The sequence below is a fragment of the Crotalus tigris genome, unplaced genomic scaffold, assembly GCF_016545835.1.
Source record: "Crotalus tigris isolate CLP2741 ecotype Arizona unplaced genomic scaffold, ASM1654583v1 scf7180000024277.1505481, whole genome shotgun sequence".
NCBI classification, from domain to species: domain Eukaryota; kingdom Metazoa; phylum Chordata; class Lepidosauria; order Squamata; family Viperidae; genus Crotalus; species Crotalus tigris.
This window is the reverse complement of record NW_024100449.1, coordinates 846,400-860,179: the sequence shown is the minus strand read 5'-3', so window position 1 is coordinate 860,179 and position 13,780 is coordinate 846,400. Positions and strand designations below refer to the sequence as shown.

Sequence of the window (13,780 nt, the reverse complement as noted above, 5' to 3'; positions counted from 1 at the left end):
AACTCAGCACGGAACAACTCACCATGGCCAACTTACTGTGGGACAACGCACCGCGGGACAACAATGCTGTATTGTTTCATTCAGTTACCTTTATTATTGGTGACCACGTTTTTGTCAAAATTATTCTAACACTTGTATTCTGGATTGACTTTCTTTATTTTATTATCATTGTCTATGGTTTTGTCAACATTAATTTAACTTTTGTATTTGTTGAATTGTCTTGCAGTGAGTTGTCCCACTGCAAGTTGGCTGTGGTGAGTTGTCCCATTCCGAAAGCTAAGACAGAATGCAGCACTGCAACTAGAGGCAAACACTGAGAAGAGTGCCATGGTAGGGATGCACTGCAGAACTGAGTAGCCTTGTCATATCACCAGTCTTGGGTACTCCAAACCAACCTTCTTTTTCTAAAGATATAATGGAGATTGTTTTCCCATGTTGAAGTAAAAGCAATGTTGGTTTGATCACTTTTTGTACACAGAATTAATCCAAGCAGAAGGAGAAGAAATATTTTCTTTATCTCAGAAAGGAAAATGACTCATCCAGTGGGCCTGCTCCTTTGGAAAGTATGCTGACAAAATTGCTCCCCAAGTTACTACCTGTGTATCAACAAGACCCAAAGCAGCATATGTACATTCATTCATGCATACACTCTCTTGCTTTATTTCACTTCATGTAATTGGCCATGGTGTTCTCTTAACTCTGCAGTAACTTCCTCCTCCTACTTCTATCTCAAACTGGGGAACCTTCACAGAGGTGCTGAAAATCCAAAGAGTTTTTAGTCTCAACAAGTAAATGTCAATAAGCAAGAAGTAGATATTCCAATTATCTCATAATCTAGAAAAAATAAGTAGAATTTCCCTTGTGATCCCTTATAATTCCATCTTTGTCTAGACTTTGGAGCACTCATTTACAAAATGCCTGAAGTATTTGGATGGGTTTCTCCTATCTATTTTTAACATACTTGAATCAGGTACACAAGTAAGATAGGCAACATATCTTCCGAGTACTCCACTATAGGATTTAAAAAAAACAACCCTTCCAGCATTACAAAAAACCAGAAAGCTTCTTTTGAAAAGTAAAAGCCAGTTGAATCAAGAATTGTAGTCATAGTTCTGTGTTCTGTAGCTGAACTTGTGTCTGTAAGCAAAAGATCTCAGATTTAGGTAGTAGCATTCCATCTCAGGGTGGGAAAGACTTCTATTTCAACTGTATTTGGTTTGATCTTCATTCATATGGTATCTTGTAAATTTTGGAGCCACATCCATACGTTCATGTTCCCTGGAAATGATGGAAGTTATAGCCCAATGTATTTGGAGATTATCAACCTAGGAAAGCACTACATTTTTTTATGCAACACTGAGATGATTCGATTCAATATATACTTCTTAGATTTGAAATTGGCTGTAACTCACTGACAAAGAAGCTGAAATTTATGCAAATGATCCCAGGATTTCATGGAAAAGCTGGGAAAAGTTACTACTTGTAACTAAAATATTTCTAGTCAATGTATAAATATACAAAGTCCTATTTATTAAGGGAAAGTTGCCTCAGAGAAGCAGGACACAAAACTGCAAAAACTTGCATATGATTATTTGAAACAGTTGCTGATGACCAAAACATGTCCTTGGGATTGAAGCAAAATGATAAAATCATAGGGATAGAGGGGAAACTACAGCCCATCAAGTTCAACAGGATCATCATGGGCCAGGGTTGACATCCTGTCTCTTTCCATTACTTCATCCAAAGTCAGCTGAACTCTTCCAATAAGTAGACTGCTAGATGTAGTGTCAAGTGGTTGCATGTCTCAGACACACCTGAATTACAGCATCATTCAGATCTCATTTCTGAATCTTATTCACTAGGATTATCTGAGATGCACAACATCCCAATCTTTGCTGCCATCTAGTAGTTGCCCAAGAACCTTAAAAAAAAGTTTAACTAAATCAAGTAGTTGACAAAATTATGAAAAATCACTTTGTCCAATCAGGGTTAGCATCACAAAATAAAATGTAATTATTCTCAAATTTCTCCAGACACTGTCTGATCTGAAGCCAAGATCTTTTTATTTGCATAAATTTGTCCACTCCACTCCAAATGAAATTACTTGCCAAAACTAAGCAGTCACAATGCTTCAACTATAGTGAGAAATATTCAGCTGGATTTAATGCTCAGAATTGCTGTGTGTGCATTTTGTACCTAAATAAACTTTATTATGACTTTACATGATGGTTTGGTTTACATAGCATTATAAAACAATAGTTGAATTCCCATAATATGTTGAAATACAAATTATCCAATCTAATTTTAGCCTTGTATGGCATGTTGTGCAAAGCCTATCTTTTTTTACCTAGGTCTTTCCTTGGCCTCATGCAATTAACTTATCAGCGTCAGGAATAGGAAAAATTTCCAGTACTATTCTGCTATATTTTTTTGCATTTGCTGAAACAGTAAATAAACCAAGGTCAAATTGGAAGGTTCCATTAGTTTTTCTCTAGCATCATTTAGGTAAGGACACCTTTGAGCAAACTTGACCCTGGGAACTAAATAGATGTATCCAATTAATTTTTTGTGACAACAGTATATGGTTTGCCACTGTTTTATTCCAAGATATTTTTCAACTTCTAGCCTAGAAGCCTGGTATTATGGTTTTCCATCCAAGGATTAATAAGGTCTTACTCTGTTTAGCTTTTGAGATCAGTCAAAATCAGCTAAATATTACCACCTGGTAGGACCACTATTACATACTTCGTTTTTTTTGTTCTTTCTTCTAAATCAGGGGTGTCAAACTGCTGGCCCATGGGCCAGATGCATCATAGTGAAACCGCGCCCACTCCATTGCTGGCAATGGCAAAAAAAGTCACAATACGTTGTAACACGTCACGTGACGTTGCGAGTTTAACACCCCAGTTCTAAATTATTCCTTTTCAAAAAAACTTTACAGACCAGAGGACATATTCCATAAATGTCTTACTATAAGAGCCACATCTATGTCCATTCTTATGAAAGGAAGCCAACTTGATATGGGCCATTTTACAGTGAGTTACTTCCCCCTTCCAATAAATCCTTCCAAACGTAAACATTTCACCAGTCCAACAAGCAATATTTCAGCTTCTGGCATGCTGTCTTGCTGGATTAATCCACCATAGCATTCAGGACTAATTCAAATGACGGCCATAGCAGCAAGAGGAACAGTGTCATTTATTTATTTATTTATTTATTTATTTATTTAAGAAGAATATATTAAATGACTCTCACAAAAGGTTGTTGGTGATTAAGTATTTGTTCAATAGGCTTTTGACAGCTGTGTGAGGCCCCCCGAACAGATGTTTCTGCTTTAATCCTTAAGGAAATGTTTGACATATTCCAATTTTAAATACAAAGCCTCATTACAGAGAGCAAGATTTGGCAAAGCTCTTTCTTTGGCTCCAAAGAACATTTAGAGCTTCAAAAATGGCCAAGGGTTAAGTGAGACCCTACCTTTTTTCTGTTTTGGCAGAATAAGATGTGTGCAGTTTTATTTCTCAAATACAATCAGTTGCTTCTTTCCATTCCAAGACCACTTTTCCCAATGATTCAGCATCTTCCAGTATGTCGGATATGTTTATTTAGTGATAGAGTGAGTATAAGAACCCCCCCCCCACCCTTAGAAAATACACTCTAATTCTCATCTCAATACACAGCTGCCAAAAGAGATGGGTAAATTGCCAGGCACACATGCATTTCCCTCTAACAGCTGCCTCAGCTTATATGGCTGATACTTGGATGTATATGGAAAGGAGGGAGAGAAATGATTTGGGCACAAATCCATCTTTCATGGTACAGGCAAAACTGAAATCTCTTGTTACAACCTTGCCCTGCTTGCATACATCCTGTTCTGTGCTAGAACATGCAAGAGGGAGAGGGAGGGAGGAGAGAGAGGGGGGGGGAGAGGAGACCGCCTGCCATAAAGCAGTGCAAATGACATTTTGAAAAAGCAAGAAATTTATTCTGTTGCAGTGTATGACTTCACCGGCGTATTTCCCAGGTTGCAGTTTCATACAAGCTACCCACACATGCTTAGGCGGGTGTTTTCTTCCCCTTATTCCCCCCTCCCTGATCTTTCCTGTATATCTCAATTTTTTTCTTGAATATTTTTCCCCACCAGCATCAAGCTGATTTTACACCCCCCCCAGCTACTCATATTGGTTGCCTCCATTTTAAATTGGTTCAAAGCAAATTCCTCAGGAACTGCTTTAACCCTTCCAACTCATTTGAACATCATCTTTCATCAAAGCAATGCCTTTCCTCCCTCCCCGTCTTCAGAGGAAGAAAATTGGTCCAACTCATGTGCAGTTTAACCCCACCTGGCCTGTTTTACCCTCATGATTTCACTGAAAAGGGTCATCATTAAGTGAATATCTCTCTTCACACTCCATTTAATTTCTCCCCCCCCCACACACACACATACAACACCAATCCCATCATATTGCAAAGATCCAGTTTATTCCTGTTGCTAGTTTCATATATATATAAGCATATTCATACATGTACAAGGGTACATGCACATTGCATAAACACACACATACACATTTCTATCTTCAAAAGGAGATTTTAAATCCTTTTAAAATCCTTTCCTTTCTCAAACTTTTTTTAATCCTGTTTGATTAGCTTATATAAGCCAATCCACTCTTTGGATTGATGCCATCCCCAAGGCATCTTATGCACTTTGATGGCTTCACATCAACTTAAGTAAAATACTCGTTCATTTTGGTATCCTGCTGTGAACCCTTTTTGCAAAATGTTTTGGATGGTCTATGCACATGTGTGCATGTTTAGAGGTGCACATACATGCAGATCGAGCAGATTCAGAGGCAGCTAAAGGCTCTCCCAGCTGCCTTTTTTCTGCAAAGGTTTCCTCTCTTAGCAAAGGTCTCTCCAGGACACCTTCTGCATCTTTTCCCATAGTTCCTCTCTTGAAAAAGAAACCAGAGTTATTCTAGAGCTCCCCCTCTGCCAGGCATGGGCATTGACCTTCTTTTCAATATTCTACCTTCAGGAAGCCTGGGTGGAAGAGAAGGGAGGAGGGAGTCTAATGTCATCTTCACAATATATCTAATCAATTTAAACAGGACAGTTGTCTCATAGGTACAACCTGACCATCACCTGATATATATGGGGGAAATGATGCATAAATCTTGTTTATTTGACCCAACCCTAAGCCATTATTTTTGCCAGTCCTGTATGTAGAGCAGATGAAAAAACATTCTTCTGTCATTAAACAAAACTATTTTGGGGAAACAAGTTCATCAGTGGCTCTACTTTGTTATCCATTGTTATGTTGTGGAAGTCATTGCTTTTCACTTGGTCCTATATTAGGTTAGAAAATTAATTTAGCCACCTCAGGTTTTATGGATTCTTTTGAGGAAGACTGCCCCTACCACCACCCCACTTATTACTCTTCATTTTTATTTTTAGAAGTGCAAATACATGTCTACATCTTCTCTTTCTATCCCTGTCTTTCAGTATCAGGGTCTAGAATTGTCTTCTACAATGAAAAATCCTGTGTATCCTTATCTACTGTGCTCATTTATTCAGTGACTACAAATCAGATTGTGTTCAATGGGGGCTTCTTCTCAGGAAGGAAGGAAGGAAGGAAGGAAGGAAGGAAGGAAGGAAGGAAGGAAGTTTGCATTCTCATCTCATCTCATGCTCTTTTTGATAGAGCAAGAAAAAGAGAACTTGCTTTTCTCCAACATACTCTAGGATTATTGATTGTCAACAGCTCAATTTAATGTGGTAACTTCTCCTATATAATGCCTTCCATGCATGTTGGGATTACAACTCCTAGGCATCTTGGCAGTTCCAGTCCTAGCATGTCTGAAGGACACCAGTCTGGAGAACATCACTAGGTCTCGGTCTTATCTCAGTTTACATCAGTATTGGGACATGTGTGCCTACAATTTAAAAAGGTAAGATCTGGTCCCAAATGCACATTTCAGTTAAAGGTGATCCAGAATTAAACATTATTGTCCTAGGAGATGTAGTCCTAGGAGAACTCCCTTGATCATATAAGGAAAAAAATGTAGGATGTTAAATTTTTCAATTATAAAGGATTTAAGATTATATTCTCCTAATGCATTATATTCTATGTTATCTTGTCATCCCAGAGTCTGGAGAACATTCAGATTTTCTACCTCATATTCATTTTTAGCAGAACAATTTTAGAACGTAGTAAAGAGTAAGCAAAACATCTAGAGATACCAGGCTGGAAAAAGCTACTCTAATTAGAAGGGGAGTCCAGGACATCTGGAAGGTACAAGATGAACCAAATCTATTTTAGAGGATAACCAGACCATCTTTTCTGATTAAAATGTAAGCCTCGGCCAATATCTCAGTGTTGTGATTTCTTTTTGACTATGCTTTGAGCATCTCAATTATTCCAGATTGAAATTTCTTTTCTCCATAATAATTTAAGGGCATTCTGACCACAGGATTGCTTTGAGGGAGTGACTTCAGGTTTTCCACAGGGATGAAAAATATTTTAGGACCTAAAAACACTGTACAAGAGCATACTACTGTTTCTTCGTGAAATGTCCCAACTGCATGGTTCATTCTGAGAGATGATCTTATTAGTTTCCTAGGAGAGTAGACAAGATCAGAATGGGCAAACCTCTCCAAGAAAGCTCCCTTTTTTTCTGCAGCATCCTGTTGGCTGGCTTGTGCATATGTATGTGTTTATGTTTTCTTTACCAAAACAGGGATAATACAACTGCATTCTTGGAAGTGACTACAAGTTGTTCCTCTCTATTTGAGACTTCCCTAACCCAGACTATTGGATTACATCTCCACCTCCTCTCTCTTTCACAGACACACACACACACACACACACACACACACACACACACACACACACGGAGGGAGGGAGGGAGGGAGGGAGGGAGGGAGGGAGAGAGAGAGAGAGAGAGAGAGAGAGAGAGAGAGAGAGAGAGAGAGAGAGAGAGAGAGAGACACACACAGAGATATCATCCAGTAAGTCCAAGTTCTCTGAGAATTATGAGGATGAAGTCCAATAAATCCAAAGAGCTCCAGATTGCACTAAATTGTTCTATTTCTTCAGTGTGTGAACAGAAAGCATACACATGCAATGCTGCTCCCCCAACATACCAGATTTTAAGAGCAATCCTGTCTTGGCCTCAGTGGCTGGCTCTTTGCTTCACGCAACTGAGCATTCCCTTACGTCACTTGGCATAAGCTTTTGAATAAGAATATGAGATTGCCTAGCTCTGCCTGAGATTTGGGAGACTGGAAGCCTTCTTCTCCCCCTCCCTGACCATTCCTGCATATGCATTTAGTCTTTCTGGAGAGAGACCACTCTCCAAGGAATCATCCTCCCTCACAGGACATCTGGAACGATTCGATTCGCCTTGCCACCGATCTCCCTCTCCCTCCGCAAAATCTCTGTAGGGGAAATGAGCGCAGACTTTCTCCCCCCCCCCAATCTAGAAAAAGGAGGCATCTCCCCGCCCGGTAGCCACACTTACAATTCGTCATTGCAAATTGGGGACGGGGCCTTGCACCTTTCTAGCAGCCATGCATTTCTTGAGTGTACTCAGCCAGTCTTGGAGGTCACCCTTCCACCGCCTGGGGCGCGACAGGGCCCTAGACCTCCGTACCCCTTTCATCGCTTGCAGGCAGCCCTCCCCCCCCCGCCGCCTGATTTCTCGCTCTCCCTGCCTTCCTGCCCCTCCCGCCTTACCTCCAGACCTGTCCCATCTGCAGCAGGTGGATAACAGTCTGCCAGATCCAGACGGAAAGCCTGCAGAGGCGCTGTGCGCCGGGAGGGGCGGCGTGATGTCCCGGGCCAGCCCGTCGGCCCCCTCCGACCGAGCCCATCATGGGAGGGCCGCGGCTGGTGAGGCCCTGCACGGCCCCCAGGCCTCCGCCGGTGTAGTCTTGCACGAACCATCGGAAGCTGAGGATTTGCACCAAGACCGAAGGCAGGAGGACGAAGGCCAGCGTCAGGCCACACCACAGGTAGTCCCGCCGGCCGTAGTGGTCCAGGGCCAGCCAGAGGTCGGTGCCCACATCGCCCAACAGCACCAGGAGCGCCAGCACGATCCACAGACAGTCCAGCCACGGCCGCTCCACCGCCAGCGCCACCACCGCCGCCGAGGGCGAGGGCGGCTGCCCGTCGGCCGGCTCCAGCGGGTCCGTGCCGCCTCCCGGGCCCCCCGAGGCCGACCCCCCGGCCCGGCCCAGCAAGCTTCGTAGGCAGGCGCTCCGGCAGCCCCAATAGCACGATGACGTGTTGCAGCAATGGCAAATGTGCATGGAGCTGCTGCCCCCGGCCTCGTCCCCCGCGCCGCCGCAGCCGCCCGGGCCGGCCGCGGCTGCGGCGGCGTGGTGCGGATGATGGTGCGGGAGGTCGTCCAGGTTGTGCAGCTGCGAGAAGCCGCTGCCGTCCGACTTGGCCGCCATCACCTCCGCCGCCTGCCGCCGCCGCCGCCGCCGCCACCACCACCACCGCCACCGCCACCACCAGGCTCCCCCCTTGCTGCCCGGCCCGGCAGCCCGCTTCCCGCCGCCCTCCCGTCCGTCCTCCCTTCCTTCTTGCCTGCCCTCCTCCCGCCCGCCCTCCTCCCGCCCTCCACCCGGGCCCCTCCGGCCGCAGGGCTCGGGATGCCCTCCCCACCACCCACCGCCGCCTCCTCCTCCTCCTCCTTTCCCCTCCGCTTCCGGGAGAGGAGGGAGGCGCTAAAGACCAACCGGGGCCCCCATTCCCTCCTCCTCCTCCTTCCAGACCCGCAAGCAGCAGCAGCCGCCGCCGCCGCCGCCGCACAGGAAGGATGGGGCTGGGGGACCCCTAGTGCCAGCGCCGGGGAAGAACCAGCGCTCCACTGAGGGGGAAGGAGAAGGAGACCACCCCGCACGTCCGCCCACGCCACCGCGGCTGGCATTGGGGGAGGAGGGGGGACACCCTCGCCTGCCTGCCTGGCTGGCTTGGACCAGATCGACCCGGTCTCCCCCTGCCAAGGTCCAGCATCCCCGGCTCATCCCCCCCACCCCCACCTCTTCCCGAACGCCCTCTCCAGCTTACACAGGCGCTGGTTCAGCTCGGAATCTACCGAACTGGAGGCTTCCTGCAAGCATAGCCTCTACTAACTGGCTTCCACTTCCCTTCCACCTGCACATAGCCCCGCGTCCGCTTTTTAGCCTCCATCCGCCATCCTTGGTCTCAGCATAGAGCCCCCTCCCTGAGAGGTCCCCATTGCTTCCCTTGGAGGTGATGCGCCTGGGCGACTTTCACGCCTGTGAGCTATGTCACACCTCCGCCTGCCCGCCCTTGTCTTGCCCAGCTTGCATACTACGACGTTAGTGGGCAAAAACTGCACTGACTCCTCATCATAGTAGCCTCTCAGGGCTGAGCTCTTCTGCAGCAAAAGTAGCAAACCACTGGATTATTATTATTCCTCTCCTCCCCCCCCTCCTCCTCCTCCCTCCTCGCTCTTCACAGAAACACACACACACACACACACACACACACACCTATGGCAGCTGCAAACTGTTGTCCCAGTTTAAAGCTGGTTGGGTGGGATACAAATTGCAAGTCTTTAGGATAAGGTTGCATTGACTCTTTTGAAACATTCCTACAATTCTGCATTTGCATTCTTAGATCACCTCATAGAATGCTACCAGATTTCTATTCCTTCTACTCCAAAAGCCCATCCACTTTTCCTCTACGACAGACAAATGTGTTTATTACTTCCCTGGAACTGGCCAGTCTAGGGCTCTTTTAAGTTCTTACCACCCATATGAGGTCTCATTATTTCTGCTCATTAATCAAGCCTAATAACCTCCTCCTATAATGAATGTAACATCTTGGATCATTTGAAGTTGGACAGAGTGGTGAATGGGGACCGTTGTGACACTTGAGCTGGAATGATAGTATTTCTAAAGTGTTTATTAAAATGAGGTGCTTTGTGTGGTGCAAACACAGAATGCCAGCCCTGCCTGAGGCACACCATTTGAGCAAGGCAAAGTGCTCAAGGAGGTTGGGAGAGTGAAGAAAAAAAGAAAAAGAAAAAGGAAGATGTGTCAGATCAATTAGAAGATGCTAGTCTGAAGAGGGCAAGTTTTTATCAGGAGTTTCAACAAAGCAGTAAAAGGAGTTTTAAAAAAAGGAGTAAAAGGAGCCAGAAAAGTACCAGGAGAGAAACTGACCAGGTTGAAAGTTAGGACACACTGAGTTGAAAAATGGAGGATGCAACCCAGGGTTTAAAAGGGATCAAAGTTCTAATGGAATTCAAGAGGTCCATCTATAAAAAGAAAAATGGAAAGATAAGTGAAAAGAAGAGAAAGATTCTCATTTGCATAAACTACCCTGTGTTTCTCAAAGACACCTTCTTTCTCACCCTCATTCACCAATGAATTTCTGCTTTCTCTCTCAAAGAAATATTCCCCACCTCATCCACGTGCATAGTTTGCTTCTCTGGCTGCTTTGCTTTCTTGCATTCTTTATCTTGCCCTAATACCGCCCATCAACAATTGGGGTAAAGATACTCACAGTCAGTGTTGTGTAAACTATGCCTCTTTCTTTGTCCTAGCCACACCTTGGCCTTCTGGAAGGATCTCCCACAAAGAAGCACCATGGAGTCCATAAATCAACAATGATTCTGATGAAAAGCATCTTGCAACTCCCGTCTGCAACAGAATCACTTGTTGCTGCATTTTCAGCCTTAGTTTCAGCCTTGTACCACTTGCCTCCCTCAGTCCGCAATTCTTTTGATCTCTGTCCATGGTGCTGAGATCTAGCCTGCCATTTCCGGGATCTTGACCTGAATTGCTGCTGCTTTTTGCATGCTAGAACACCCATTTCTGGCATGTCGTGCGCTCTTCTTTGAGTCATCTAAACTAGATGTAACTGGCTGATTAACTAGAAACCAAGTCCAAGAATCTGCAACATTTGTAAGAACATATGCGTATATATTATGTGTGAAGTTAATTTGTATTCTCCTCCTATTTTAGAAAAAGCTGCTCAAAAGCAAGTAGTGAGGAGATGTGCAATAGGGATAGGCATCTTAACTATTCCCCACTAAATTAGTTCTCATTCAAAAATTGCCTGTACAAGCAGTTTCCCCTAGCAAGTAGCATTTCAAATCTGTACACAGATTTGAAAAACCAGTTATAGCAGAAAATATTTGGGTGGCTCTATAGAGAAGGTGGAGAGTTGCCTGTTACCAACAGTACCAGAAGCTGGCCAGACTGCTGCCTGAGATTGCCAATCTGGCTACCTGAGTTTGTTCAATATGGCAATTCTTCCCAGAGAAAAAGTTTCTATGGGGCAAGTAGTTTTAAATGGAATGTTGCTCACTGACCTGGAATTTAGATAGGGTAGAAGACAATACCCCCCTTTTAGAATAAACTTTTACATTATTGGTCCTAGTTCTGCATTTTTTTTTCTCAGATAACCACACAATAATAATAACCACTTGAACCATCTGCATCGACAGAATTCCCATCAGTCAATTGCAAAAGGCAGATTTACTTGAAATAACTTACATCCTGTGACAATAGTTTTTAACACCATCAAATAACAATATCTGCTTGTCCTGAGTCCTTAGTAGGTTATAAAAATACCAAATCCAGTCAAAACATCTGGCTGAAGGGAGGAGGAGGAGGAAGAAGAAGAAGGAGAAGGAGGAGGAAGAAAAAGGAAGAGGAGGAGGAAGAAGAAGGTGAAGGCAAAGAAGAAGAAGAAGAAGAAGAAGAAGAAGAAGAAGAGGAAGAAGAAGAAGAAGAAGAAGAAGAAGAAGAAGAAGAAGAAGAAGAAGAAGAAGAAGAAGAAGAAGAAGAAGAGGAGGAGGAGGAGGAGGAGGAGGAGGAGGAGGAGGGGGGGGGAGGAGGAGGAGGAGAAGGATTTAGTACCATATCAGATCTGTTCTCACTGCTTTTGGCTAGTTGTCAGAGGTAAATTGAAAAGTTCAGAGTAAATTGAGAAGTTCACTTGTCCTGCACTGTTGAATTAATGTAGCAAGTCCTGGCTGATACCTACCTGAACAGTAGGGGGTCCTTGGACAAAGAACCTAATACTTTGCTTGCCCAATTTGGGTATGAGAATGACACAAACTAAGAGGGTCATGCCAGCTTGGATGTTACCCAAGGTCCACACCAGATGGACTGCACAGAATTGCACCCACAGGAGGAAAAAATGAATGGAAGAAAAATCTGCCCTTGGAGAGAACATAAAACTTGGAATTAAAACATTTATTTGGATGCAAAGTTTATTCTGCTGGGATTATGTTTTCCTTTTCAAACTTTATTCATCTGTCATTTTTTAAATACATCTGTAGATTATAAACTATATCAAGAGGGCAACATCAACATTAACCACAGAAGGGACCAAAAGGGACTCAGAACTCCTGACAGTGTAAACAATTAATTAGTGGAATGGCTTGACTTCAGAAGTGTGGGTGCCCTATCACCAGAGGTTTTTGAGAGGAAATTGGACAGCCATTTGTCCAAAACATTATAAGTCCCTTCAGCTCTGTTTCTCTATTATTCTAGAAGACTGACATCGAAGAATAGAAATTTCAGTTTAAATTTTCTTTTTTAAAAAAAATCTTCTAAATTTTGGGAATTATGAAAATAAACTTCTATAATTTTTAAAATTTTGGGAACAAAATATCCTTTAACGAGGTGGCCTGGTGTACCAACTGAGAGAGGGCACAGCTGAGAGGTGACTCAGTTGTGAGGTGTCCCAGTGTCCCAGTTGAGAGCCCAGCAGCCCAGCTGAGAGATGTAGAGGTGGCCCAGTGACCCAGCCTAGCATATGAGCAGTGGCAGTGAGGTACAAACAGAGGCTACTGAGCAGGAGTGAAACAGAGGTAGGTGGCAGCAGACCAGTGGCTGAGAGGAGCATGGTGGACCCTGAACAACAGCCATGCAAGTTTTTCAATTTCCTTTTTCAATTTTCAACTTCTTTTTTCAAATTTCAATTTCTTTTTTCAATTTTCAATTTTTTAAATTTTAAATTCCATTTTTAATTTTTAAATCTTTTTTTCAATTCTAAAATTCTTTTTTCAATTTTTTTCAATTTTTCAATTTCTTTTTTCAACTAAACATTTAAAAAACAGTTTACTTATTTTAATTCTTTAGACTTTTTAAAATTCTTAATGATCTAAGAGGAAAAAATAAAAAATCACAGAAAAAGAGATAGACACTTAAAACATGGAAGATAGTGATGAATTTTTGAAGGCAACTTATTCCATTGGTTGATTGTTCTCACTGTCAGAAAATTTCTCATTTCCAAGTTGAATCTCTCCTTGATCAGTTTCCATTCGTTCTTCCTTGTCTGGCCTTCAGGTGCTTTGGAAAATAGGTTGATCCCCTCCTCTCTGTGACAGCCCCTCAAATATTGGAACACTGCTATCATGTCTCCCCGGGTCTTTCTCTTCACTAGACTAGCCATGCCCGGTTCCTGTAACCGTTCTTCATATGTTTTAGCCTCTGGCCCTCTAATCATCTTTGTTGGTCTTCTCTGTACTCTTTCTAGAGCAGGGGTGTTAAACTGCTGGCCTGCGGGCCGGTTGCATCATTCAGGGGCTGCGCCCACCCCAGCTCCGGCAATGCAAAAAAAGTCGCGATACGTCACAACATCATGTGACGTGGCGAGTTTGACACCCATATTCTAGAGTCTCTACATCTTTTTATAGTGTGCAGTCCAAAACTGAATGCAGTACTCTAGGTGTGGTCTTACTAAGGTTTTATAGAGTGATATTAGTACCTCACTTGATCTTGACTG

The 13,780-nt window shown here is 43.6% G+C and overlaps 1 protein-coding gene across 1 annotated transcript in view; it reads right to left on the bottom strand.

Annotated features, from left to right (window-relative positions):
* The window catches only part of XKR6 (XK related 6), a 168,388-nt gene extending 159,931 nt beyond the window's left edge, over positions 1 to 8,457 (bottom strand). Inside the window, exon 1 of the mRNA XM_039323535.1 lies at positions 7,736 to 8,457. Within this exon, the coding sequence (XP_039179469.1) occupies positions 7,736 to 8,457 (722 nt within the window). The remainder of the gene's footprint in view (positions 1 to 7,735) is intronic.
* Positions 8,458 to 13,780: the final 5,323 nt, after the last annotated feature.